General features: G+C 34.1%; 3 protein-coding genes across 3 annotated transcripts; 1 reads left to right on the top strand and 2 right to left on the bottom strand.

Annotated features, from left to right (window-relative positions):
- The first annotated feature begins 934 nt into the window (after positions 1–934).
- Positions 935–5,351, top strand: LOC133692213 (peptidyl-prolyl cis-trans isomerase FKBP62-like). Its single transcript, XM_062112991.1, has 12 exons — positions 935–1,311; positions 1,400–1,486; positions 2,651–2,911; positions 3,008–3,082; positions 3,171–3,251; positions 3,343–3,537; positions 3,630–3,719; positions 3,803–4,101; positions 4,205–4,351; positions 4,443–4,570; positions 4,679–4,799; positions 5,041–5,351. The coding sequence occupies exons 1-12, from the start codon at positions 1,119–1,121 to the stop codon at positions 5,089–5,091; spliced, it is 1,728 nt and encodes a 575-aa protein (XP_061968975.1). The 5' UTR covers positions 935–1,118; the 3' UTR covers positions 5,092–5,351.
- Positions 5,352–6,045: 694 nt separating this feature from the next.
- LOC133692212 (probable xyloglucan glycosyltransferase 6) lies at positions 6,046–9,704 on the bottom strand. The gene is made up of 5 exons (XM_062112990.1): positions 8,804–9,704; positions 8,060–8,368; positions 7,511–7,801; positions 7,309–7,422; positions 6,046–7,203 (listed from the first exon to the last, which is right to left on the bottom strand). Exons 1-5 carry the CDS (start codon positions 9,485–9,487, stop codon positions 6,565–6,567), a joined length of 2,037 nt encoding a protein of 678 aa, XP_061968974.1. The 5' UTR covers positions 9,488–9,704; the 3' UTR covers positions 6,046–6,564.
- A 13,980-nt stretch (positions 9,705–23,684) lies between these two features.
- LOC133692954 (transcription factor bHLH62) lies at positions 23,685–26,746 on the bottom strand. The gene is made up of 8 exons (XM_062114139.1): positions 25,495–26,746; positions 25,164–25,382; positions 24,999–25,064; positions 24,843–24,911; positions 24,670–24,741; positions 24,353–24,580; positions 24,135–24,231; positions 23,685–24,038 (listed from the first exon to the last, which is right to left on the bottom strand). Exons 1-8 carry the CDS (start codon positions 26,395–26,397, stop codon positions 24,001–24,003), a joined length of 1,692 nt encoding a protein of 563 aa, XP_061970123.1. The 5' UTR covers positions 26,398–26,746; the 3' UTR covers positions 23,685–24,000.
- Between the last annotated feature and the right edge of the window lie 614 nt (positions 26,747–27,360).

Consider the following 27,360-nt stretch of genomic DNA (forward strand, 5'->3'; position numbering starts at 1 on the left):
ATCAAGTCTTTATTTTGAGTAGATATCGATTCAGGATTTACAACTACTGTTATAACTGGTCTACAAATAATTGAATAACCCTTAACTTCAAACCAAAAGAAATAAAAAAAAATCCAATTACCTTTGGGGATCACCGCTGATTTCTCGATCTTTCCCCATCACTCCCAATACTCAAGGCAACAAGACCCCCGATACAATCCCAGCCGTCAACTAAACCAACCGGCAACCATTACGTGGTCCATTCACACGTCACAGGAAAAACACTTGTAACTGTTTTGTTGGTCCATTCACGTCACAAGAGAAACACTTGTAACGTTTTTGTTGGTCCATTCACACGTCACACGAGAAACACCTGTAACTTTTTTGTTTGATGAAACCATGGGTTAAAAGCTGCATAATTTTCTTAATATGTTCACTAATCAATTATTTTTCTTAATATAAGTACTTCGATCGAAATCTAGACATTAAATATTGACTTAGCTTTGTCACAGTGCTGCATTGTATTTTTTAAAGATTTTTTTTATTTAAAATTTTTTAAAAAATATATTTTTTAATTTTTATTTTTTTTATATTAGTATAATAAAATTATTGAAAAAAACGAATATTAATTTGATATTTTTTAAAATAAAAACATTTTTAAAAAATATTAAAAAATAAAAACTATCACACTAATGCTCTCAAACAAATTATTTCTAATCAAATATATTTATAGTTTTAATACTAAAGCGATGCCAGACAATAACTTAATGCAGCTCTATGAATAAAAAAGAGAAAAATCAATTTGATAAGTAGAAGTACCATATCACAAAAACTAATTGATGAGGGATCGTATTGAGAAACGTACTTAAGTACAAGGACTCGTGAGCTTATAAAGTAAACTTTGATTTATTTTATTTTATTTTATTTTATTTTTCTGGAATCATCTGACCTTCACTAACAAGCTAGCTAAACCCTCGTAGAAGTCTCTAGAACCCATTTCTATCCTTCATATACAAAAGAGAGGCCTTCGGCAGTTCGGCTTCACTCCCTCACTAACTCCAATCACCAGCAAGCAGTTAGCTCTCTTTCTTTCTGCAAATTAAGATCAGAATCAAGTCGTTTTACCATTCGCGGCGGCAATGGAAGAAGACTTCGAGCTTCCTACCGGAGACGAGATGATGATGAACAACGGCGACCAGCTTGATCTCCCAGACGAAGGTCCGATGCTGAAGGTAGGTGAAGAGAAGGAGATCGGTAACCAAGGCTTGAAAAAGAAGCTTCTCAAGGAAGGTGAAGGTTGGGACACTCCTGATAACGGCGACGAAGTCGAAGGTATTAATCGAAAGAGATTATCATTTGATATTTCTTTCTTTTCTTTCTTTTCTCTGATATATGAATTTATTTTATTTATTCTTGACAGTTCATTACACGGGGACGCTTTTGGACGGAACTCAGTTTGATTCGAGTAGGGACAGAGGGACGCCGTTCAAGTTCACTCTTGGTCAAGGTTAGGGTTTCTTTTCTGTTCTTTTTATGAGAAACGCTATTTGAAATAATTCTTGTTAATGCTGTTTTTTAACTATTTCAATTTCAAATGGGACTTCCTAATTATTATCATGCTATGAACCATTTTTTTAGAGAATCGCAATTGTTTCTCGGAAATTTTTATAAAGAAGTGATTAATGAGTGGAAACTGGAATGTAGAAGAATGTTAAGTAAATGGTAACGGGGGGTATTAAGAGTTGAGAAGACAAAATGGGCAAATAACTAGGAAGGAGTTAATCCTGAAGAGAATCGAGAAGATGGATGCAAAGAGTGGTTGATGCATGAGTAGATTTGATTTGATGGTTATGAAAGACCAATTAGAATGGAAGTGGAGTTTTAACATAGTCAGCTGGGAAAAGCGACAATTTATGAAATCCTAAAGCATCATGGTGTAGCAAAGGGCATCGTGTCTGTGGGACGAGTACTTGGGCGAGGCTAGCGAGGAGGATTACCTTAGAGATCAACAGGCTTATCAGCATAAAAATAGTGGCTCTGTTTCACAGTATGAAAGAATTCCAAGATGTTTACACACACACGCCCGCACACACACACTATTTACAAAATTAACTTCAGATCTCAGTGATGAGGAAATCTAGAGGACTAATATTTGGATCTGACAAGTTATGGAAAGATCAAAATCAGCTTGTAAGGCTTGCATAAACACCCTAACATGAAAGTGTAATAAATTACGATCAGGAAGAAGCTACAAGATCAGTAGCATGTGGTGCACTGGAAGCTTTTCTCAAGGAAAATTCACTCGTTGATAGTCGTTTTTTCAGACTTCATTGATGTTTATTTAACTAGTCATTTTTTTTGGAGATTTTTTTATGTATACTCATGGGATTTTATTTTCCCAATGGCATTTGCTAGAACATTTATATACTATATTAATACAGGCCTACAATTGACAAATTTTGCTGTGTTGTTTTGGTTCTTCAGGGTTTTGTAATCATTAAGTCTTGACTGTGTTTTCAGTTTCCTATATCTGTCTAATAGTTGATGCAGACACAGTTTTTAATTTTTTTTTACCTTTGGTGCTAAATGGAGAGAAAGTGATGTCTGGTTTTTGATTCGGACGAGGAACAAGGATGACTTATTCCATGCATTTTTTCTTGTTATTCTACAGGCCAAGTGATTAAAGGATGGGACTTAGGTATCAAGACAATGAAGAAAGGTGAAAATGCCCTTTTCACCATTCCTGCTGACTTGGCTTATGGTTCTTCTGGCTCACCTCCAACTATTCCTCCCAATGCCACACTCCAGTTTGATGTTGAATTGCTGTCCTGGAGCAGCATCAAGGACATCTGCAAGGATGGTGGGATATTTAAGAAGATACTTGTTGAAGGAGAGAAATGGGAGAATCCAAAGGACCTTGACGAAGTGTTAGGTAATTTTAATTGTTCAGTACTGATGAATTATTTCGTTTTTGTTATTGCAATGACTTTAGTGCATTAACTGCTGTCCTGACTTCTTATTTATACAGTTCGGTATGAAGCTCAACTCGAGGATGGTTCAGTTGTTGCTAGGTCTGACGGAGTGGAGTTCACTGTCAAGGATGGTTAGGATTGTGAATCCTTGCATGGTGATTTTATCTACTGCTGTCTATCTCATTGGTGTTCTGACTGTATGGATGTGTTATATGCCAGGTCATTTCTGTCCTGCACTGGCAAGAGCTGTGAAGACAATGAAGAAGGGGGAGAAGGTTCTCTTAACAGTGAAGCCACAATGTAAGCTGTCTTCTTGAAGACCTGGTTGGATTTGAACAAATATCTTGGTTTGCAAAATTCTCTTACCATTGTTGTTAAATTTTTAATTTAGATGGATTTGGGGAGAAGGGTAAGCCAGCATCTGGCGATGAAAGTGCTGTTCCACCTAATGCTAATATTCAGATTACTCTGGAGTTGGTTGCCTGGAAGACTGTGACGGAGGTAACTGATGACAAGAAGGTTATAAAGAAAATCTTGAAGGAAGGCGATGGATATGATCGTCCAAATGAGGGGGCTGTTGTAAAAGGTTGGTCTTGAACAACAGGAAAGAAAATGCTTAGCTGCCTTAAATTATAGTGTTCAGACCATATAATGGCTGTGTGATTTTGCTGCTTGCAGTGAAATTGATTGGGAAGTTGCAAGATGGCACAGTATTTTTTAAGAAGGGACAAGATGACAGTGAGTTGTTTGAGTTCAAGACAGATGAAGGTAAGTTCCATTGTGGTTCTTTCCCCTCTCACATCATTCTATGTTTTTTCAAAACTTGTTTGTGACTATTGATGTTTGGACAGAGCAAGTAATTGATGGACTTGATAGAGCTGTGTCTACGATGAAGAAAGGTGAGCTGGCCCTTTTGACAATTGCACCGGAGTATGCATTTGGCTCATCTGAGTCGCAGCAGGAGCTGGCTGTTGTTCCTCCAAACTCTACTGTGTGCTATGAGATAGAGCTGGTTTCCTTCGACAAGGAGAAGGAATCATGGGACATGAATACTGATGAGAAGATTGAAGCTGCTGGCAAAAAGAAGGAAGAGGGCAATGTGTTGTTCAAGGCTGGAAAATATGCAAAGGCATCTAAAAGATATGAGAAGGTATCTTTTGCAAAAAATGCTTGGTGTTTACTGAATAATTGGATTTGTGAAATGCTCCTCCTGTGTAGTTACGTATTTGAATATTTGTTGGGCTTTGTTTCAGGCTGTGAAGTATATAGAATATGATTCTTCATTTAGCGAGGAGGAGAAAAAGCAGGCAAAGGCACTGAAGGTCGCCTGCAACCTAAACAATGCTGCCTGCAAACTGAAATTAAAGGATTACAAACAGGCAGAGAAGTTGTGTACCAAGGTAAGAGACGTGAAGTTATTTCCTAGTCCTGTATCTTGATTCAGCCTTGCATCAGTTATGTGGATGGAGTTCTGATATAGTAACTGTTCAGGTATTAGAGTTGGAGAGTAGAAATGTGAAGGCTCTCTACAGAAGAGCCCAGGCTTATATTCAGCTGGCAGATTTGGATCTGGCTGAGTTTGATATCAAGAAAGCTCTTGAGATTGATCCTGACAACAGGTAGGATTTGTATTCTGGTTGAACAGCAGTGGTTTTTGATTTGTTTCTTCGGCAGAGTCCCTTCTGTGTTAGTTAATCTTATACATCACATTTATCATTTAAAACTAGGGATGTCAAGCTGGAGCACAAAACTTTGAAAGAAAAGATGAAGGAATACAATAAGAAGGAAGCCAAGTTTTATGGCAACATGTTTGCCAAGATGTCTAAGTTGGGATCTCTTGAATCTAATGTAAGTATGCAGCTTAAACTGATAACTTCTAATTGCTACAATGCCCAAGTTCTTTATGCTAAGACTGCGTTTTGCCTCTATGAAGTATAGATCAGTATGTTTATTAGAAGCAGAGCCATTTGAATCTGAAGCTGAGCCTATTGGAAAACGAATAATATTTAGTCCTTAAAAAATTTCAATGGTCAGTTGTGATTGTCTCCCCCTTTCAATTACTGATTTACTGTCTACTCCGTGCATACAGAAAGCAGAAGCTAAGGAGGCAGAGCCCATGAGTGTAGACAGCGAGGCATGAGCAGCAGAGAGTAACAAGTTGGCACTGGACTGTTACAACAAGGCAGAGTAAAATTCTAATCATTTTCTTTAATTAACAATTCAAGGTTTTGCCTTGGTACCTAAGACTGCTTCTGTCTGGTGTTTTTTCCGTTTATGGTAATGGATTTTTATCTGCTACCAGTATAAGATTTCATTAACTATCATTGTAAACAGCTTTGCTCCGTTGAGTTTTTCTCGATTTCTCTAGCTGTGCTATGAAGTTGTCTGGATTTTACATAAGCATGGGCTTACTGATGTAAGTCACGTTTCAGTTATATATACACGTAAGAGTAGGAAGATGGTCACAGTTAACGCTAAAGAAAAAAAACAAAATACAAGAGAGGCCAGATGTAAATGTGATGTAACACAAAATTATTGGCCGTGCCTCCTCCTGTTGCTCGCTTGTCAATGCTATGCCAGCAACGGTTAAAATCTGTCGATGGCATGCTCTCGCCGCGTTGTTTGAGACAGGTGGCAGTGGTTTATAGGGCAGGCAATCTTACATGACTAGTCCGGTGATCCGTGTAAGGTGGGCGGGTTGGACTTTAGTTTGATTTGATTGAAAAAAAAAAGACTATTGATAAAATTAGATCAAGGTAGAGCAGAGCCAGATGTGGAGACGATGGATCTTTTAGATTTTTCTAGATTCGTGTGAAATATTAAGGTGGGTAAAGGATTTGTCGGATTCATCACCCCGGAAAATTTTATTTATGATGGTTACATCTTGTTAGTATAATTTTCAAAAAATATACGTACATGGAAAAAAGAAATCAAGCCTCACTCCAATCCCTAGGCGTATCGTATCATGGTGGGCATTCAACCAAAGAAGCACACCGTAGTGGAGGCGCTGTTCTAGCAAATTGTATAAGCTCCACCCAGCTGATATCGTACATTCACTCAGGCCCTCTCAAAGCAGGCATTCTATTCCGGAAGCTTTAACATAAAATAAATTTCACTAAATGATAATATCTTTCGAGTTTACATTTGTGGGTAAACAATCTACGAAATAGCAATCTTCAAAAAGAATGAGAATGATATATAATGTGACAATCCAATGACGCCCGCTTCATCCATCTTGGCACGCAAGTGCACATTTCCGTTACTCCACGACACAAAAAGCCACTGAAACGATGCAGCAGGGCGGAGAATCGATGCCCTGCACTAATTTTAGAGTGTCCCCGTCACATCCACCACTCTGGGATTACCTTCAATAACCTTCAGCGTTGAGATGACAGCCACAATAATACAGCGGTCCTTTACTCAAAAAAGAAAAAAAAATTAAAATAAATAAATGAACAGAACACAAATCCTTGCCGAGAACAGACGAATGGCTTGCTTCAATCAACTGTGAAACAACGTCTACGGTTCTGAACAGTGTAGTATCTAATTTGCTTCAGTCACAGGCTATCTTGGGGGAGAGTCGTCAATCTTGGATGCCATGATATGACGGTCGTCAACTCACCTGTTCTCCAATCAAGTCAAGACCAACAACCAGAAAACTGATCCCTTGAAATAACAGGAAGTAGAAGTGAATTCCTTGGGCAGATAGCAAGCTTCTCACCGAGGCAGTCAACAGTATCAACGCCAGAGCAAGTTCCTTCCTATACAAACTATTTCTCTTCTTTTTCCCAGTTTTCTTGGTTGTTTCTATCTTGTTCAGCACATCCAGCCCTGATTCCGAGCAAGACCTGTGGAGATTTGTAGTTTCCACTAAGGGATCCGATTCCCTTTCAGCAAATGCAACCAGGTCTGCCTCTGACGATCTTCCTAATTTCTTTGTGACTACCCACTCATAAGAACTTCCTAGTCGAAACAATCCGGAGATCATGGCATTGAATTTGGTCACGGACATGGTGTTCTCAAACAGAAGGTATGGGACGATGAATGGGAATGATCGTGGCGCCGGGAGAATATTCAAGATAGACATCAATCCAGGGATATAGCAAACAACCCAAGCTGGTAGCTCTGCTTCTGGTAGGAACATGGAAAGTGGGAGAATGATGCAGAAGAGAGTGAAGGAGTAAAAAGGCAGGATAAGCTTCCTTAGCAAGAAGAAAAGAAATATCAAGTTTGCTTTCTTGCCCAAAGACACCTGTAATTTGGAAGGGAAATATTTTAGGTTGTTGACACTAAATATAGTCGAAAAGATTCACTGCATTGGAAAACTTCTTAGGCAGATAAATCCTGCTTTCAGTACCTTCGCACGAAGTGTGTCGACAAAGCACAAGCGGAACAGCTGCATTGGACCTGAATGCCAGCGATGTTGCTGTTTCTTGTAAGCCTCATAGGACTCTGGAAGTTCACAAAGGCACTGCAGAAGGATAGAATAACACAATTACATTGATTATCCAGCTCAAAATGTACAAGGTAATACGGCGAGTTTTAATATCATGACAAACCTTAACGTCATTCAAATATATGAACTTCCATCCACAGAGATGAGCTCGAACAGCGATATCCATGTCTTCAACAGTTGTCCGTTCCAACCAACCACCACACTCTTCAAGGGCTTTAATCCTCCATACACCAGCAGTTCCATTAAAACCAAAGAAGTTGATGAAAACACCATTCACCTGTTGCTCAACCTCAAAGTGGAACGATAAGTTTATGTTCTGCAGTCTTGTGAGCAAGTTCTCATCCTTGTTTACAAACGCCCACCTTGTCTGGACCAATGCCAGGTCATCCTTCCCCTACAAATTCAGAAACAATTCACTAAAATCATCGCAACAAAGCAGATTATTCTTTAACAAAAAACACAGTGGCCAAATCTAGAGAGGCACCAGTTTCACAAGGTTACCACATTCAACCAGTTGGAAGCTCCAGTGTGCCGACATCGAAACTAATCATGTAACTATGTGCTAAGTGAAATAATAGCAGATATACCAAATCAACAGTGCAAGAAAACTTCAACTGTTATACAGGTTCCAGCAAATTGATCATAACTTTACCTTGAAGTGAGGGATAGTCTTCTTCAAGAAATCAGGTCCTGGCTGAAAATCTGCATCAAATATTGCCACAAACTCGTAATCTTTTACATAATCACAACTCATTGCAGATTTCAGGTTTCCTGCCTTGTAGCCTGTACGTATGAGACGATGCCTATACAATATATGCACACCCCTTTGCTGCCATTTCTGTACTTCTGCCTTGATGAGGAGTTGAGCATCTAATTCATCAGAATCATCCAAAACCTGTATAAGCATTCTCTCCTTTGGCCAGTCCTGGACACAGCAAGCTGCAATAGATTGTTGGTAAACCTGTGTGCCAACCAATGATTTTTAGAAATTAATCCATTAAGTAACGTAAATTCTACAAATAATTACATGGCTAACTAATCCACTAAGGTTCATTTGATTAGTGCAGTGAAGTAAGGTTAAAACTGCGTTTTGTTTTAGCTACATTTTTAAAAATATTTGATTAATAAACACATTATATTTTTATACGAGTACTAGTGAAATTCTTTGCAATGAAAAAGCTACAATTGATAGTTTTTCTTATACTTTAATAAATCGTAATCCCAAAAACTATAACAATATCAAACACGTAATAGTATAATTAGCTAGCATGCTTCCTTTTTCAAATGATTTTTAAACTATTATAATGCAATAATATCATAAAAAATAACAAATTCAGTAATATTTTTTTTTAAAAAAAAATAGTTGAGGATTAGAAACCTACATCTGCTTGCTTACCTCCCTTTCATTGCACATTGGAATCTGCACCAAGACCATCGGATAATCCTCCACACTCTCACTGCCATCATACTCCACTGCCGCCACCGGCCGCAGTTTCCAAAACTTGATCCAAAAACACCCTAACATCAACACAACACGATCCACCGACTGTATCAAAAACAAGACAATACACACATTTGTCAAGCTCTGCAGCGGCGGCGCCAAGTAACTAGCTCTTATTTCCAACCACTTGGCATAGACTCTCTCCACGGCAGCCTCCGCCGACTCCACCGACGGGGGACTGAAATGCCATCCCTTGAAATAAGCAACTAACTCGAAACACAACAACAAAATCACCAGAAATAAAAACAATTTTATGATCCTGTAAAGCCGCCGTGACGAGGCGGAGGAATCGGATGGCGAGTCCGTTGTGTTCGTAGCGATCCTGCGATTGGCTGTTCGGAGGAGGGAAACTGAGCCATTGGTTAGCCACGCGAGGGAGGTTGCGAGTTGTTGGAATTTGAGGAGCCAAAGCCAGGACAGCTGGCGAGCACTACGAGTGTGTCCTTTATCGACGGTTGGATCTGAGGTAGGGTTGCGGATCTCGACGGTTAAGAAGGCGGTGCTATCAGGTTTGTCGAGAAAGCCGCGTTGCTTGTTCCACCATTCTTGAAACTCGTGGTTTTGTGCTTGACTACTCATGGATAAAGAGGTTAAAATTTAGCAAACGCAAGTGACTCTACTGGCTACTCCTATATTATAGAAGCTAAGGGAAGGGAAGAGGAAAAGGAGGAAGGCAGAGGAGAAGACAGGCCATGTGATGTGATGTATCTGTGTAGTTTCCTATCCAGATTTTGATCCGCACGCACTAATCACGGAGATGCTCCGGGGGCGGCCTCGACTCATGTTTAGACGAAAAATTTTATGGTACTGGCTATTTAATTATTGGATAAAAATTAATTAAAGTGTTTCCAAGTAGTTATATAAAAAATAATTATAATATAAACACTATAAAATTTTCAAGTAATTAACGTGTTTTTTTATTAATTTTTCTATTTATGTTCTTAACTTGGTCATTAGTTCTTTATTAGGTTAACTCAATAATTTATATATATAATCTTGATTTTATTAAGAATACAAATGTAATATTATTACTTGTTTTTTATTTATGATGCGGTGTGATATTTTGTATTTGTAAAATCTTATATTAGTAAAAGAATTTGTTTTTGAAAAATAAATTAATAATTCTATAAAAAATCATCTCATAAAGTAAATTATTCAATTGTCATGTAATTAACCTGGATAAGGAACATTAAGAATTCAATCAATTTATAGAAATTAAGATTTGATTTAATTGAATGTATTCAGAGAATATGAGAGTTAATTGAACGAATTCAATGGATGTAAAAACTAATTAATTAAATTAAAAATATAGCGATAGAGTTTAATAATTTACAGACTAGTAAAATTTCGGATTTCGCCACTTGCTTATTCATTTTGCGCGTGATGAGATTCGTTATGACATGATGATGATTGATGGTGTGTGTGTGTGTGTGTGTGGGTACACACTGTGTGTGTGTGCGCGCGCGCGCGTGTAGAAGGCGATCAAAACTTAAAAACTTAACGGTGTCAACTTGGATAGCTTCTCTTGTCTTCGTGTCTTGTCTTGTCGTGTGTGTTTGACTGAGGAGATCGAATTGGAGAGGTATTTCTAGTTTTAGCATGTTTAGGCCTTTAACCAGTGTTCAGTTACTGAAAAGGTAAAAAGATGAGACAAAAACGTGCTTTAGGATTAGTGTTATTAAAAGGGTTAAATTCACTGGAGTTTTAAATTAAATAAGATAAAAATTAATTTTATATAATTTTGTTGATTTAACAAATCAATTCATTAAATAAGACTTAGTTTAACTTGGCTATGTTAAATTATTATTAGGTAGAGTTTGAATTTAAATTAGACAAAAATTGATTTAGTGTAACTTGATTAATCTAGTAAATTAACCTATAAATTGATAACCCGGTAAAAACTCGATTTAATTTTTTTAAAATGTCAATTTAATTTTTTTATAAAATGAAAACAACACTACTTCAAATGTTAATCCAAGTCTTAAATAAAAAAATAAGATAGGTTAGGTTTAATAACTATGATTAGAACTGTAATTGTAAATCTCTATTTAAGAATCGATTCGAGACAACACTTCAATCACATATCAAAAAAATCAATCTAAACAAATTAAAAAAAATGAAAACAACATTATTTTTATAATAAAAATTAAAAAAAAAGTTATTAAACTGAGAGTTATAGGTTTTGATTAAATCTAGATAATTCAATTTTTTATTTTTATTTTATTTTTTTAACATAAATCAGTCCGGAGTCTCCTGACATTAGATTCCAAGTCAAACTGTCAAGTTGGTTCGGAATTTATAACAGAGGTTAGAATAGTAAGGCAGATGGATTCGAGTAGGAGCGTGGGATATAGGATCGTGAAAGCCACTGATCAAGCTAATTGCTTAACCTTTTGAACTTCGGCATGAGAAGGTAAAAATAAAAGGCTTTTGTAATTAGTGCGTAGGTGAGTGTTAAAGTCACTCAACCTAATCTCGTTAACGCGTTTTTCAAATAAAAATAATTTTTTATATTATACTTCACGTTTAACTAAACAAGTGATATTAGTTTTTTTTATCAAACAAATAAATAAATAAATAATGCACCCTTTTTAATAACAAATATGGAATAAAATCTTTTATCTTATAGTAAATTCATTCTTACCATAAATAATTAGACTTTCCTTATTTCTAAAACAATTTCTTGTTACTTTATTCATGTTTTTTTTTTCTATGTTTAGGTTTTCTCTAATTTTTCTTTTCTTTTCTTTTCTTTTAAATTTCAATTTGAATGTTTGGGGTAGTGGCAGAATAAAAACTGATTCTTTTTCAGTATTTTTATTTTCTTAACCAATAAAGTATTGGTATAGCAGTTAAGGTATTATTATATCTCTGTAAAGATAAAAACACAAGTTCAATTTTCCGGAAACGTACTTATTAGAAGGGGTGGCCACGAATCCTGAACGGGACTAGCCTCGCCCTTTAAAAGGTGTGAGGATACCCGGGTAAGAAAAAATATTAAAATATCAACAATAATTGATTTTACACACACACACACAAGATGGCTATCCATAGAAAAATTAAAGAACATAAGAATATTGATTTTTTTGCTGATAAAAAAAACCCCTAAAACATCTATAAAAAAAAATAATTAAATTGAATTTATGGAAACCCTAAAAAACAGCCCGTACTTACCAGAGCGTTGTAGCTTCTGTTTGTAAGAAGGTATTTGAAAATATGATAGAAGTTGTTTTCGAAGTGTTTTTTATTTCAAAACATATTAAAATAATATATTTTTTTATTTTTTAAAAATTAATTTTGACATCAGTACATCAAAATGATCTGAAAACATCAAAAACACAGTAATTTAAAGCAAATTAACTTTTGTTTTTAAAAGTGCTTCCAAAATACAATGCCAAACGCTGCAAATACATTTTAAGAGTACATTTTACTTACAAAACAACAAATTAATATTTTTTTTAGTATGTTCGATGGTTTTGATGTGCTAACATAAAAGATAAAAAAATATATATATTAATATATTCTTAAATAAAAAAACACTTTTTAAAAATATCATATACTATAATACTAATCACACATTAATCATGGATTGTTATCTGAGAAAGAAAGATCATGAACATGTGGACTCACAAGCAATGATAGATGAATAGTATGGTGACAATTTTATTTTTTTTGGTCAGGAAAACACAAAACCCAGAAAGAAGCTCTATTTACACATCCTAAACTCCCACACACACACCTCGTAAATCTGTGGACAAACACTCCACGATGCAAGGCTGCAAGCTGGAGATTCAGAATGATGCCTGATCAATACTAACACTAGCCTATTTCTCTGCACATGAATTTGCTTCACGATAGGTATATAGTGTATTTCAATATTCCTGACATAGCTGACTACCATCGAATAAAATCCTGCGTCTACTTCATGCTCCAGCAATCACTTTGTAATCTACTTCCGAATGAAGATGCCTCACACCCATATTCGACACTTAAAGGCTAGCCTTGCTGTGTCAAGTCTGTTGAAGGCTAGCCTTGCTGTTACAAGTAATTTCTTAGAACACCAGCAGCATCGAGCATGTCAATATTCAATTTAATCCACTAAATAGGTGAATTATATTGATTGTGAACAAGACATGAGTTACAAGTAAAAAAGATTGATCCAAATTTTTTTTTAAAAAAATCAAAACAATAATTTTTTGATATTTTTTAAAAAGTCAATGTGTTGTTTGTCGGGTCGACCAAATCACCGAGTCAACCTAAGTTTTCTATTGGGCTGGTTGAGTTTTTTTTTCTTTTTTTAATATTTTTTCAATTCAGACGAACTCAAGTCCCGAGTCGATCTAGTCCTAGCTTGACCCGCTAGGACATTTTTCAGAGAAAAGAAAAAATATTTTTCTCTAAATTTTACATGAATGACAGATTTATTGATAAAATATTCAATTTTTTTTTAGGTGCATTGGAGTTGTGATCGGTTCATATATAGCTTGTGAATTTATAGTTATGGGCAAGGTTGTTAAAATCGCGATTTGACTTGTAAACTCGAAAAACACGTATAATTGTTCTAAAAACTCGAAAATTCATAAAATCGGGTTAAAATTGAGCGAAATCGGATAAAATCACAAAAAATCTTGATTTTGATACCGATTTTACGATTTGAACAAAAACCATAAACTGCACTGCAATAGTGCAATATATGTTTCCTCTAGGTCAATAGCCACATGCCAGTTGTCCAAACTCCAAACTCCACAACTCCACAATCCACATCACTCATCCATGTTTTACCCTAAATTCATAATCTTCTGAAGAGAAAATCTTTGAGATTGACGGCTCACAGCTTCCTCTTCATCAACAACGGCATAGAAAATCTTTAAAGTTCAGTTTTTGATTCTTCATCAACAACTCTCTCTCTCTCTCTCTCTCTCTCTCTCTCTCTCTCTCTCTCCATCATCAACGGCATCCTTTTCAGTCTTCACTCTTCATCAACAGCGGTAGGCGGCAACGATCTCCTTTTTTCCCCAGCATCAATAGTTTTCTCCTCAGACTTTAGAGTTTAGTCTTCGACTCTTTATCAACAGCTCTCTACCTCTTTTTTTTTTTCATCTTCAACGACATCCTCTTCAGTCTTTACTCTTCATCAACAGCTTCCTCTTCAATCTTCATCAACAACACTCTTTCTTTTTTCCATCATCAACGGTTCGTCGGCTTCCTCTTTAGTCTTTAATGTAAGTTGTTCTATTTATAATGTGATATTCCCCAATCCTCTATATTTTGCCGGTTCTAATTGCCCATGATTTTTAATAAAAATTATTCCCTTTATAATGTTTTGCTTGATGGAATGATTAGTATGATGATTTTGAAGTGATTGGGTAATGGATATGCAATATAATTTTTGAAGTGATTTGGTAATGAGTTTTTATTCAAAAATGCATGCTCTTGTTTTATGTTATCTGCCTCTCTCTTGTTTGTTTTATTGATGACAAATTCAGTAAAGAGAATATGTCCAATTGTTCATAATATTTTGTTGATGGTGGAGACCGGAGAGAATAAAAAATAATTGAGAATTTTATCATTGCAAATTTAGTATATTTTAGGGACTGCCATGCATGGATTTTTATTGTTTGCTTGATGAATGAGAATATTATAGTGAGTTTTGTTATCATTGTAGATTTTAAAACATGTATTATGGTACTTCTTTTTTTTAAGAAAAAATTAGTTAGAATCATATTATGTTTGGATTTGATTACAAGGTTTATTTGAGTTAATTCTTGAATTGTAGAACTTATGGTATCTAAAAAAAATTCATCTGGTAATAGACTTGATGTGAGATGAGAACATGGTATAGATATTGATAAGAATTTTAGAAAAGTTCAGTGCAAGAAGTAAAGGGTATCAACAAATTGTTTGTTTTAATTTTGTTAATTATTAGTTAATGAAAAGTTACTTAAATTATATATGAATTTTGTTTGAAACATGTATTTTAAGGTACTTGAACTATGTATGAAAAAAAATTCCTTATGATTTTACAAGAAGCAAAGGGTACCAACAGATTGTTTATTTTAAGTTTGTTAGTTATTAATTAATGAAAAGTTACTTAAATTATGTATGAATTTTTATTTTAATCATGTATTTTAATATGCTTGAACTATGTATGAATTTTTATTTGAAGCATATATTTTAAGGTGTTTGAACTATGTATAAAAAAAAATTCCTTACGATTTCACAATCCGAGTTTATTTTGTATTTTCAGTGTCATGTCAAAAAAATATTTTTGACAACATTTGTGGTGGGTTTATAACTTTTCGGAAAAATGTAAATTAGTAACGAATTAATAGGATATGTAATGAGTATTTTTGTTATTTGATTGCATTCTAATGAACTATTTTTATTATTTTTTTATATTTTTTTAAATGATGGTGGGGAGAATTTATCATTAAATCATGGATCATACCATTAATTAGTTCTAATATCTTTTTAAATTTTTTTTCCTATGTTTATATAAACACCAAACAATTATTTCTAAGTGATTTACATCAGTAACACAAAATTAACATATTCTTTAAAAACAAATTATTTTATATGAAACGAATAAAATATGAAACTTTACAATTAGCTTATCCTCACCCTTCCCTAATCAAGCACGTACGACTTGCATGATTAGATATAATGGATCATGTAATGCAATTATCCATTATATATCTGGTTGCTTAATTCTTAAAATCATAATTATAACTTAAAGACTCGTTACATTATAAGCACTACATTAAAAAAAACAAACTATGTAATGAGACATTCATGATTAAAAGCAATCATGCAAGGATCTAATTGCAAATAATTTTATTATAAAGACTAAATTGTATTTTTATAATATACAAGGGTAAAAATTCCAAATAAGGACCAATCTGTGAGTGAATTATAAATTAGGGATTGAATAGGTTTTTTAAAAAACTACAAGAACGAAAAGAAACTTTGCGACGTACCCCGTTGCATTACTAATTGTTAGTTTTGCAAATAAATAAAATAATTCTATTACACACTTAATTACGTAATAATACATTTCATCGTACAAAGATGATTTCTATCGCTTCTCGGCTCTATATTTTGACATCAGTTAAGTGGCAAGGCCCATGATTATAGTTTTATATGGGGCTCTGAGGAAAGGCCCAATTACAGCACTAGATATTATTTATGGGCCGGAACTAAATATTTTGTTTGGGCCAGAACTGAACTAAAGGGTATCATTGGTGCTCTGCAGTAAAAAGGAAAGAAGACAAATGGCAAACAGCTAGACAGAGCCTCTTTGTGTTAGGCAAGGATGGAGATGGGCAAGGCTCCGACTTCAGTCCTTTGCATCTCTATTCTCACGATAACAAATAGGGCCTTTGAGTTACATTCTGGAGGCCCATTATCTCTATTTCCCATTCCTACGGGCTTCCAAGAAGAAACCTGTCGAAATAAACCGGTGGTGTTTTTGCTTGACTTTCCCTTTCCCCTTCTTAACCGGCCAATCTTTAATGATTCGGTTTTCAAACTCGGTTTGGGGTCTAGTTTGGTTTAAAATTTACAGCCTGAATTTTTCAAGTCAACCATTAGATTAGCGGGTCAATCACATGTCAGCCTTTTTAGAGTTGACTTGGTCAGGTCTCACTTGAATTTTAAATTATTAATTGAACTATTAAGTTATTCGAGTTTAATTAAATTAATTTTTAAAATAATTTAAAATAAAACCCGACTAAAATTAAACTCCAGAGTTAACGAATAACCTGATTAACCTCCTGTGCAACACGAGTTGAATAACTTTACTCTCTAATGCCATACAACCATGACAGCGTTTCCACCAACAGCTAGCTTAAGAAATTGTCCTCCGGACACGCAGAAGAAATTTCTCAGATGTAAGACCAGACATGGTAGTGTCATAGACGTTCTCACCGAAATCCAAGCTCACAATAATTCCACAACACCCTGTCACCCAATAGAAAAAAGAAAAGAAAATTCACAACGACTTGAACCAGAAAAAAAAAAAAAAAAAAACAATCGATCTCGGTGTGTTTGATATCTATGACCTATCAATCGTTAGGGCAACATACTGTTATTGTCATCGGTTTTTCTTTTTTCCTCTTTAATGATGACCGGAGCCTAACCCTAGGTACGGTATAGGTTAGAAAAAACCTATATATCACCAAAATTATATATATATATTGGTATGTGATCTTTTTTCCTTCTTCGAGTTTTTTTTTTTTTAATAATTTGACTCTTGATTTAGTTCCTTGTGTCGGTGTTCAGCATGGTTAGTTCATTACACAAGACAAAGATAAAAGCTTGGAAAAAGATTGTGGAAGAAAAAAAGAAAGAAGAGAGAGAGAGAGGATAGGAGAGAAAACGCCCAAAAAAGTATTCAACTCGGTAGAAATTAAGCTCATCGAAGAGGAGAAGGTGAATCCATGATTGAGTTAGAAAACCCATAATTTTATTTTGATTTCGAACTCATTTTCTTCTCTTTATTTTTCTTGGATGGTGAGAAAACTATAAATGTTGTCTATGATTTGGGATAATTAGACTCACAAATTCAATAACCTAACAAAGAGTTCATGGTCCATATTACAAAAAAAGAAAATAATAATAATAACAATTTAAAAGGATAAGATTAAAGGTAAGACACTTGCATGGTTTTATCTTCTCTAATAGTAAAATAACTAGAGAATGAAGTACAAAATATGCATTTTTCTACACAACACCGTCTCATAGACCACAGGCAGACATCTAGAGGAGAGCAAACATTTGAGCTGCTAGCACCGTCTCGTAGACCACGGAAATATTCATGCATCACGAGGATGTTTGAACATTCCTAGTAGCTACAGGATATCAAAAATCTGAGTCGCTTGCACATGAAATCGCATGCTTTATTTGATTTTTGATAAGCTACTGGAGGATCTCAACTATTTGATGATTTCTTGGCTCTAAGGTCAACCTGGCTATTTTCTTCTTAGTGGAATGTAAAGTGGGAGTGGAAGGCAACCCATGTTAGTGGGTAGGGTTACCCTAGATCACATTGTGTAAAATGTGGGAGTACGGAGCCTAAGTTTTGAAACATGTTAATTAAACAAATATTTGTTGTTATGCCCATTGTTTTAAAATTTTTTTTACTTTTCTTCGGTGGGTTGATTCGAGTTTGAATTAAATTTAAAAATTAAAAAATATAAATAATCTATTGATTTAATTTAAATTTAATCCAGATAAAATTAAATTATTAATTTTTAAAAAATAATATTTAAAAATTAACTCTAGATCAAGTTTTAAAATTATATACATGTTTTATTTTAACAAAGTTTAATTTAACCTCCTTGAAGGTACACGAGTCTATCAATTTTTATTTTCTTTTTTTTCTATCAATTATTCCTCTTATATTTCATTCATTTTATAGTAAGGTACTTCAATCATCATTCATTAACAAAAGTAATAATAAATATAATTTAATTTATAAGCTTCAATTTTCCTACAAAAGTACAATTAGTTGACGATTAGCTTTATAAAACTTGAAGTACGGAAGTTGTTTAATTATCTTTTAAAAACAAAATCATTAAATTAAGTATGATGAACGCTAATAAAGGTTGTTTAATTATTTTTTTATACTACAAGGATTAATTAATTTATATTAATACATCACAAGGACGGAACATAATTAGCTCATAATAAACACTTAAAGTATTTGAACGAACCACTTAATTCCTTGAATTTAATGGCAGTATGATTGCGGGTGTTTTTCGAATAATTTTTTATGCCAAAATATATGTCAATGATATTTTTTTATTTTTTAAAAATTATTTTTAACATCAACACATCAAAACGATCCAAAACATACAAACCATATTAAATTTTAACAAAAAAAATTCAAATTTTTTTTTGAAATACCGTTGAATCGCATTCCCAAACATGCTTTTAATTATCTGCTGCATAAAAAACCTTCGGGGTTGTTTAATAATCTTTTTATACTACAAGGATTAATTAATTTATATTAATACATCACAAGGACTGAACATAATTAGCTCATAATAAACACTTGAAGCATTGAACCACTCAATTCCTTGAATTTAATGGCCATTTATCCGCTGCATAAAAATCCTTTGGCATTGTTAACTATTCATAATTTTCTAAAATTCCGTATGCTCACGAATGAAAGGTTTTTTTTTTTTTTAAGTGTTTAGATATAAAATATCACAAGCTTGCATTAATGTTTTCTTCTGTAAGAGGTTAAGCAGTTGATGATTGATGATAAAAGATTCAATACTTGCAAAATAGTTTTTTTTATAAAATTTAAAAATCATATGATGATAAAATCAGTACTTTTTAATAAGATATTGCAATAAATAAAAGAATAAATTTTAAATTCTTAATAACAAGAATGTTTGTTTTTAGTTTGTGTATGGTAAATACTTTGTAAAATAAGAGTATAAATACTTTAGAGAATATGAAAAGTGTGGACCCTTTACCTAGGCAATTTAGAGGGGGTATATAGTCTCTGAATTTTATCATGTTACTTGAATGGGAATGTTTAAGCTTCACGTCTTTCTAATAGCATTGATGAGTGATATATATTCCTTACACAACATTAATGAAGGGATATATATACCTACACAAAATTAATGTTAATAGAAATATGACAAATTATTTAGAGACTTTTATATACATAAGGATGTAGGGAGATGATCATTCTTGATTTTTAATATTTTATATTAAAAGACATGAGAATAAATAAACAAATTCACGTGACCTAACATAGAGCCTAACAAAATTATCAACTCTATATATTTTTAGTTTGGAATGATTCCAAACGTAAAGGTCATGAGTTTGATGCCCTGTCAGACTCATATGCATTTGGCCTTAATACATAACTGAACTCAAGAATATTTAAACCTGATACATTTCTAGACTCACATGTACTTGAGCTTAGTAAATAGTTGAACCCGTGGATGTTCGGGTTTGACACCTTCTTGAACTTATATGCACTTGAATTTAATGCATAGCTAAACAAAAAAATATCAGGTCTAGAATCTTAGCAGATCCATATGCATTTAAGCTCAAAATATAACTGAACCAAAAAAAATTAGATATGGTACCTCGCTAGACCCACGTGTACCCAAAAATATTGAGCTTGAAAGTAAGTTAGGTTCATATTGTTTAGCCTTGATGTTCTACTTGGTATAGATATATTATAACCTTTTTAATTATGAGTTTTTAAGTAAATATGTCAAGGGATAATCATCCTCTTTTTCAAGGGATTTTTTGGAATAAGCAGAATTAACTCTTTGGCATTAAAAAGAATAACAAATAAACAAATTTCACCAACCAAACCAAATTTCCCCGAAATTCTTTTTGACACTGACATTTTCCTTCTTCAAGAAATGTGGGCAGTTTAAAAGAACTTTTTTTTGTACACCTTTTTTTCCCCGGTAAAGTTATTAAATTATGCCTAACTTAAAATTGATTTAAATTTATCTAAAATGATATTATTTTAATATTAAAAAAAATAATATTATTTTAATTTTTTTAAATCAAGTTAGATTTTAATTGAATCAATTAGATTCCTGACCCATCTAGTTGACAAGAATATATCACATTAACTCTAACTTGATTCAATTTAAAACTCAACAGGAACTAAAAATCTAACTAAAGAATCACAAAATTAACAGCTAGACCTAATTTAATAGTTTTGCTCTGCAGTTTTGCACCATCTACGTGAATTTTGAAGCGTGGAGCTCTAGTCCTCCATCATTGAGAAGAGCAATGCACTCAAGAAAGGTGAATCAAATGAACGGTGTAAGAAGCTACTACTAATTAAATAATTGTTAGGTGGGGAGGCATAAAGCTTCACGAGTTGAAAAAAGCTCACCCTCGAAAAGTACATTGCAAATTGAGAACTGAGTAAATTTGTCCATCTCAAGTCACTAGAAGGGGAAAAAAAAGGAAGAAAACAGGTAGGATTGTGACACAAAAAATTATAATTTCCTTGCAAATTACACATCTTGCATTGAAAAGAAACGGGATTTGATGGTGAGATCCTTTGAAATGCAGAAAAACAAAATATTCTTACAGTTGGAGAGCATGAAATAACGCCATGGTTGGTGAAGCAAATGATGGGTTTTTCTTCACAGCCCGTGTTTTCTTTTCTCCCCTGCAAAGAAAACACCCTTGGAGGTTAAAGAGACCTAAAAATTAAAGGTTCATGGAGGTGAAACTTGAAAGAGATTACAGGGGTCCAATTGGAAAGGGGGTGATAGAACAGCAACATCCTCTTACAAGTAAATAGGTCACCTACCCTAATGATCACTAAATACCCTACAAAACAACAATATATATAATTATTTGCCCATTGGTAGGGTAGGGCCTCGTCTTGGTGAGATAAATCTCACACTAATTCGCGGAAGCTCGAAGCTTTTCCTTCCATCAGGGACATGGATTTCAGGATTTTGATTAAGACAATTGACCTACAAAATTCCATTACACTAGTGGGCTAACTGCTAACTGAAGTTCTTGGTGGGATTTTCAGGTATTTGATAGTTTGATTGTGGTTGTTTTTTAAAATATTTTTTATTAAAAAATATATTAAAATAATATTTTTATTTGTTTTTTAAAAATTATTTTTGACATCAGCACATCAAAATGATATGAAAACATTAAAAATATATTAATGTGAAGTAAAGAAAAAATAAAAAAAATAATTTTTTTTTAAAAATACTTTTGAAATATAAAAACAAATAAATTCATATTATTATTGTTTTAATATTTCTTATGAGAGAAACTCGGTAAATGAAAAAACAAAGAGGAAAATGTTCATCTAATATTTTTACGTGCTGTGGGGTATAGGACTAGTGATTAAAAAAACATTTTTTTTCTTAAATTTTTTAGATCCGGATTTTAAAACCAGTATTGAGAAGATTTATTAAAATACTTTAATATATTAAACTGATGTAAAAAATAAACCTTTAAAATTGTTAAAAAAGAAATTAATTAAGCTATTTTGAAAGTCTCATTATCAAATTAAAAATATATTCTTGCAACGATAATTTATAAACTGTGTGGGGGTGGTTGACTATGTACAACACATTTGCTATTAAACAGAGAGGTCGTGTTTAGGTAGCATTTAATTATTACTAAAAAATAAAAGAGATAAAAATAAAAAGACCTCTTTATATATATTGTTTATTTTAAAATAATAAAAATTCATTTTAAAATTATTTTAAATACTCTTATTTTATATTTCTTTTTTTTTAATTAAATAGATTTTTATAGAGTGAGTTAAGATGATAATCACCACCAACATCGACATCAACACCACCAAGAACAATAATAATAATAATAATAATATTTTTTTTTTTTTTGCATAATTGCATCAAGGTTCCAACCTTTTTCCCCTTGGAGAATTTTGCCAGATTGTCAAAGGTCAAATGGAATTTCTCAACGAATTTTAGTATTGGCAAATAGTTGTCAAGTTATGTATTCCCAACAAGTTACCACCACTTCTTTCATCATAATTTTTTAATGGTGGAAGAAAACCAGCCCTCCCTTGAGTGTGTTTGGTATTTCAATACTTTTTAAGAGGTTTTTTTACTTAAAAATATATAAAAATAATTTTTTTTATTATCTGAAGCATTGAAACTATAAAAAAAAATATTAAAAAGACAAATTTAATAATTTTAAAATAAATAAAAAAATAAACAATGTGAATGGACGAAACAGACAAGGAAATTAACAGTTGGAAAGATATCAAACAGTAATCCCTATGCACATTTGATTATGATTAGAGCCTTTGAAACTTTATGGGGACAAGACTTGTCACGTAAACATTTTCTAATCATCTGTAATATTATAATATTATAGAATAAGCATGTTCTGTACAAATTTTCTAATCCCTAGGGGCACAGCGCATTCATGGCATCTTTCTGGTGACTGAATAAATAATAAGACTACAAATTTTGCAGAGCAATTATAGACCCTTGAATAAATAAATAAATAAAAACAGCTTGGCTGCAAGGCAGAAATCCTTTGTTAAACCCTAGAAAATGGAGTTTTACTAACAACCTCAAAGGAAAAGATTAGTCTATTTCCAAAGGGTATCTTTCCATACATGAATTCCACCAAACCAAGCCCTTTCCACCCTTTTTCCTATTCACTAATACTTTTAAAAGTGGAGGGGATGATAAAGCCCTTCGATTCATTGAGTCTAGTCAGAATCTCACCACTGCCAACATGGGATTCTTTTGATGTTTATAAAATAATTATTTTCTTTTCTTCAATGGTTGGTTGTAGGGTATGCGGTGCGATTGTAAATGTTTTTCAATTAAAAGGGTAGTAGCAGTATTAAAAGGTTAATACTGTGCAGCGATGAACAGTTGTTTAAAGTTTTTATAGCTTCATCTGCCTTTTTAAACCGCGACGTAAAATCTACTAACTTCTAACTTCCAATCTCTGGCCGATTGATTAGCACTTTGACATTAAAAAAGGGAACAGAAACTTCTGTTTGTGGTTAATCGATGAAAATTACAGGAGGCCAGTAGTGTGTGCCAGAAATCATGCAATTGTTGACCCCAGCTCAAGATAAACCAATGTCATAATCACTCAAATCAGACTTTTACAGAAAGTCCTCAGCATAGACAGCTGGTTACAACATAAGAAAGAATCAAATCCTAAAGATTACACAATCTAGCATCGCTTAATTATGATGATGCTTCTATTTCCATGGTCTTTATCTGTACATCAATGTACAGACAGATAGAAAAAGACAGGTAGTGAAATTCTTCATTTACTAATTAGAATCGTATCTTACATCAAATCTGGTGCTGCAAGACTTGGCACCAAGATACATAAGAGCTAGGCTAGGATTTTACAGTGGATACTTCCAAGAAACTTGAAAAAAAGGATCTTGAGGGGGGGAAAAAATCAGGAATATGTAAAATCATGGGGAAAAAAAAAATTCTTCCTCATCAACCTAATGATAAAATTGCTTAGTGATTCCTGGGTTGGTCCATATAAGATTTCTTGTATGTACAGCGCCCTTTCTCTCCTTCTGGACTTCTGAATTTTGAACTGAAGAATGGTGATTAGAGCTCAATTTTCATGTGGGATACTTGATTTGAACCTGCATTAAATGAATGCTTGTCATGAACAAGAACTTTATTTGCATAGTTTTGGAGACTAGTTCAAAGCTTTGATGATTTCTGCCTCTTTTTCTTACCATGGAAATTTTGTGGCAGAAATGTTTCCAGGTTTGGATTCTGGCCATAACCCATCTGAACAATGGTCTGCAGGTCATCTTCACAGAATGTTGGATACTGGACATAATTAGAGAAGCAGGTTCAGAAATGTGCTAGGGAAATTACCACAAAAAGAAAAAAATAATAAAATCTCTGCATTCACGTCATGGACTTCATGGTTAAGAACTCAATATAATACCTGATGAGCATTTTGGGTAAATCCATCAAGCGGGGGTAACTGAGCATTGAGGTTTTGGCACAGTCCAGTGGTATCTAATTGGTCCACAGAGCAGTGGGTCACTGCCCCATTAGAAATATTGCTATGCAGTGGTGGATTTTGCTGCTGTTGGTGGCTAAATATTGCTGCCGGTGCCGAGGAATCTAATGGAAATATTGGATGGGGCAATGGTTGGCTTGATTGGAACATCTAAACACAAAAATGCAGCAGCAAATTCAGACTTCGAAGAATTGAAATTCATGTACAAAAAGGTTCAGGGCATTGACTAAAAGACTCACATCTTTTGAAATGAGAGTGTCCATGTTAAAATCCAGCCTGGTATTCACAGAAGCCAACTTCATAGAGAGGAACTGCCCACAGAAATAGTAAAGGGACAATCATTAGGCATGGAGCTTCACTTTTCAAACAAGATGAGGATTGTTGATTTCCACAAATATATATATTAATTTACCTCAACTTGCCGTTGCAATGACTGCACGTAATTTATGATTTCATCAAGCATAAGGGCTTTTCCTGTGACCTAACATGGACACACAAAACTTATTTTAGCAATTAAAAATTCACGTTCTTGAAGCTAATGTATTCGAATCTGAAAGTTTCAACACACCTTATTGCAACCAGGCACAAGATCTTGGAGAAGCTTCATTCGTTCACTGATTTTCTCTCTTCGAACCTGACAACATGTTAATTAACCAGTGTTAATGCTAATCTGGAAATTACTCCAATTGATTGAATAAAATTGTATGGTATACAGTTGACTTGTAATTCTCACTCTTTCAGCAAGGCTATGGCTATCAGTTGCTTGACCCCTCCTTGCTCTAACATGAATGTAGTCCTTAGGAGGCTCAGGAGGCTTTGAATTGGCCTTGTTTTGGATATCCTCTCCGCTGCCCTTTGGCTCTTCCTCTGCTTTAACAGAACTATTTTCGTTCTCTTCTCCTTCATTTGGCTTGATTCTTTTCGTGTTTGAATTATCATCAGTTTCTGCATCCTGAACGAGAGAATTTTCCCGTTTGATCAAAATTGTATTCCCAATTGATATATAAGAAGAGAAGAGATAAGAAAAGAAATTTGACTTGTTAGTAATCTATATAACTATGTACCTTCGTAGCATTGGCTGGTGGGTTTGATGCTGATTGTTTTGCTTTTCCCTTAGAAAGTGCTTTTCTTTTCCTGGAATTTAACTCATTGGAGACCTTTAAACCTGCCTCCCCACTTGGAATTTGTTCAGATACAGAGGACTCCTGAGAATTTGTCAATTCGGATCGATCCTGCAATGGAGTACTCTTGTTACCCTTTTGAGATCCCACTGCCTTGAGTAAAGGACTACTCGCAACACGCGCCAACTTGCCATTTCCCATCAATGGATTACATCCATTAGCCATTTCAGCATTGTTTAGCCCCAACTGGCTGATTCTGCCATTGAAACTCCTGCTGCCAAAGCAAGAGAACTTTGCAGCTCTCTCGGCAAATCCCGGATCAGCTGTGAATTCTGCCACACTGGAATTCAAACCCATTGGTTTTCCCAAACTGGGGATATTCGAATGCTCTTTCGAAAATTGATCCATGGCAGGCATCTTCAGCTTGGGTGGTGAATTCAAAGGAGTAGTATAGCATGAGGTGTTGGCACTGTTATTGGCAGCTGTAATATATGAAGCTGCCAACATTGGCTGAGAATGCGGTGAGATCTCACCAGGGTTGATGCTGTTGTCAATGTTTCCTAGCTTTCCTATCAGTTCTCTGGCCATAAAGCTCTCATTGGACACGTTACAGTTTGATACTCCTGGAGAGGACACCATTGAGCTCAGGGAAGACTCAAAGTGAGGACTGTGATCCGTTGACTTTTCCCAGTTGGAATTGAACAAGCGGCGGGCTGAGCAATTATCTTGCATTTCCATGGGAGATGAGAGGGATTGCCAAATTGGCATCAATGAAGAGGTTGAGGTTGGTTCAAAGAGCAATGCTTGTGGAGGGACTCCTGCATTGAAAAAGTACTCACTCTCCATCAACAACCGTCACAGCTTTTCTTACTCGAGTTACAAGCACCAACAGCTAAGAGCCGAAGCAAATTAGCAAACAGACACGAATTTGATCAACAAGTAAGGTGTTTCCTAGCAATTACTACGTAAGAGAAAGAGAACAGACCAGTGGTTAGGTAAGGAAAAGCTTAAGAGGAGGAAGAGAGAGGGGAAGGGGGGAAGGGTATAGCTGGGCTGTGATGGAGTTATATAGAGGAAAGAAGAGAGAAAAAAAGGTTAATAGTTCGTTTGACCTTAAGTTTTGTTACCCAAGTTGTCCTTTCTATTTCTTTCTCCGTAAAAGGTGGAGGAGAGGGTGGTTGCCGGGCCTTGGACGTCATCCATCCCTCTCTTGAAACACTACAATCTTCTTCTTAATTTGGCCGTTCAACTAAACGAAGGACTTGGCTTCTTAAAACTATACATTTTTCACCCAATAAAGGGTGAAATAACTTTACTTATTATTGTTGATTTGGTATTGCTTTTCGATAATAAAAGTAATTTCAAACCACTTGAAATTGAATTAATTTAAACGTTAATTAAGATTCATCTTCAAAAAAAAATATATTTTAAAACCGCACCTCTACATCCACATGGTGCAAATAACTTTATTTATTATTGGTAATTATAATTATAAAAAGTAATTATAAAAACAATTGTGTACTTTTATAATTATAAAAAGTAATTATAAAATTATAGTATTGGAATTAGGAAAGAGTTAGAATTTCTATATCTTAAAATTTACAAATCCTATGTGAATAACGAAGTGGTGAGCAAATCCTTTTGCTGGACTAATTAAGCTTCAAAGATATTAAATAATGAAATATTGCTGTGATATTTCCTTCATTATCATAAATTTAAAGCAATCTTTATTTTGGATTTTTTATAGCGTAGGCCCAATTCACGGAAAAGGGAAGCTTTTATTACTGAGTTAGTTGCAAGTTACTAACA

The sequence above is a fragment of the Populus nigra genome, chromosome 4 (genome assembly GCF_951802175.1).
Source record: "Populus nigra chromosome 4, ddPopNigr1.1, whole genome shotgun sequence".
Classification (NCBI taxonomy): domain Eukaryota; kingdom Viridiplantae; phylum Streptophyta; class Magnoliopsida; order Malpighiales; family Salicaceae; genus Populus; species Populus nigra.

What these genes read in the sequence shown, in the direction of transcription:
- LOC133692213 (XM_062112991.1), top strand. Translation starts at nt 1,119, where the DNA reads ATGGAAGAAGACTTCGAGCTTCCTACCGGAGACGAGATGATGATGAAC. An exon ending in TAACGGCGACGAAGTCGAAG is followed by an intron (nt 1,312 to 1,399) that starts GTATTAATCGAA and finishes TATTCTTGACAG; the next exon opens with TTCATTACACGGGGACGCTT. An exon ending in GAGATTGATCCTGACAACAG is followed by an intron (nt 4,571 to 4,678) that starts GTAGGATTTGTA and finishes ATTTAAAACTAG; the next exon opens with GGATGTCAAGCTGGAGCACA.
- LOC133692212 (XM_062112990.1), bottom strand. Translation starts at nt 9,487, where the DNA reads ATGAGTAGTCAAGCACAAAACCACGAGTTTCAAGAATGGTGGAACAAG. An exon ending in CAATGTGCAATGAAAGGGAG is followed by an intron (nt 8,369 to 8,803) that starts GTAAGCAAGCAG and finishes GTTGGCACACAG; the next exon opens with GTTTACCAACAATCTATTGC. An exon ending in TCGACACACTTCGTGCGAAG is followed by an intron (nt 7,204 to 7,308) that starts GTACTGAAAGCA and finishes TCCAAATTACAG; the next exon opens with GTGTCTTTGGGCAAGAAAGC.
- LOC133692954 (XM_062114139.1), bottom strand. Translation starts at nt 26,397, where the DNA reads ATGGAGAGTGAGTACTTTTTCAATGCAGGAGTCCCTCCACAAGCATTG. An exon ending in GCCATAGCCTTGCTGAAAGA is followed by an intron (nt 25,065 to 25,163) that starts GTGAGAATTACA and finishes ACATGTTGTCAG; the next exon opens with GTTCGAAGAGAGAAAATCAG. An exon ending in TTACCCAAAATGCTCATCAG is followed by an intron (nt 24,232 to 24,352) that starts GTATTATATTGA and finishes AATTATGTCCAG; the next exon opens with TATCCAACATTCTGTGAAGA.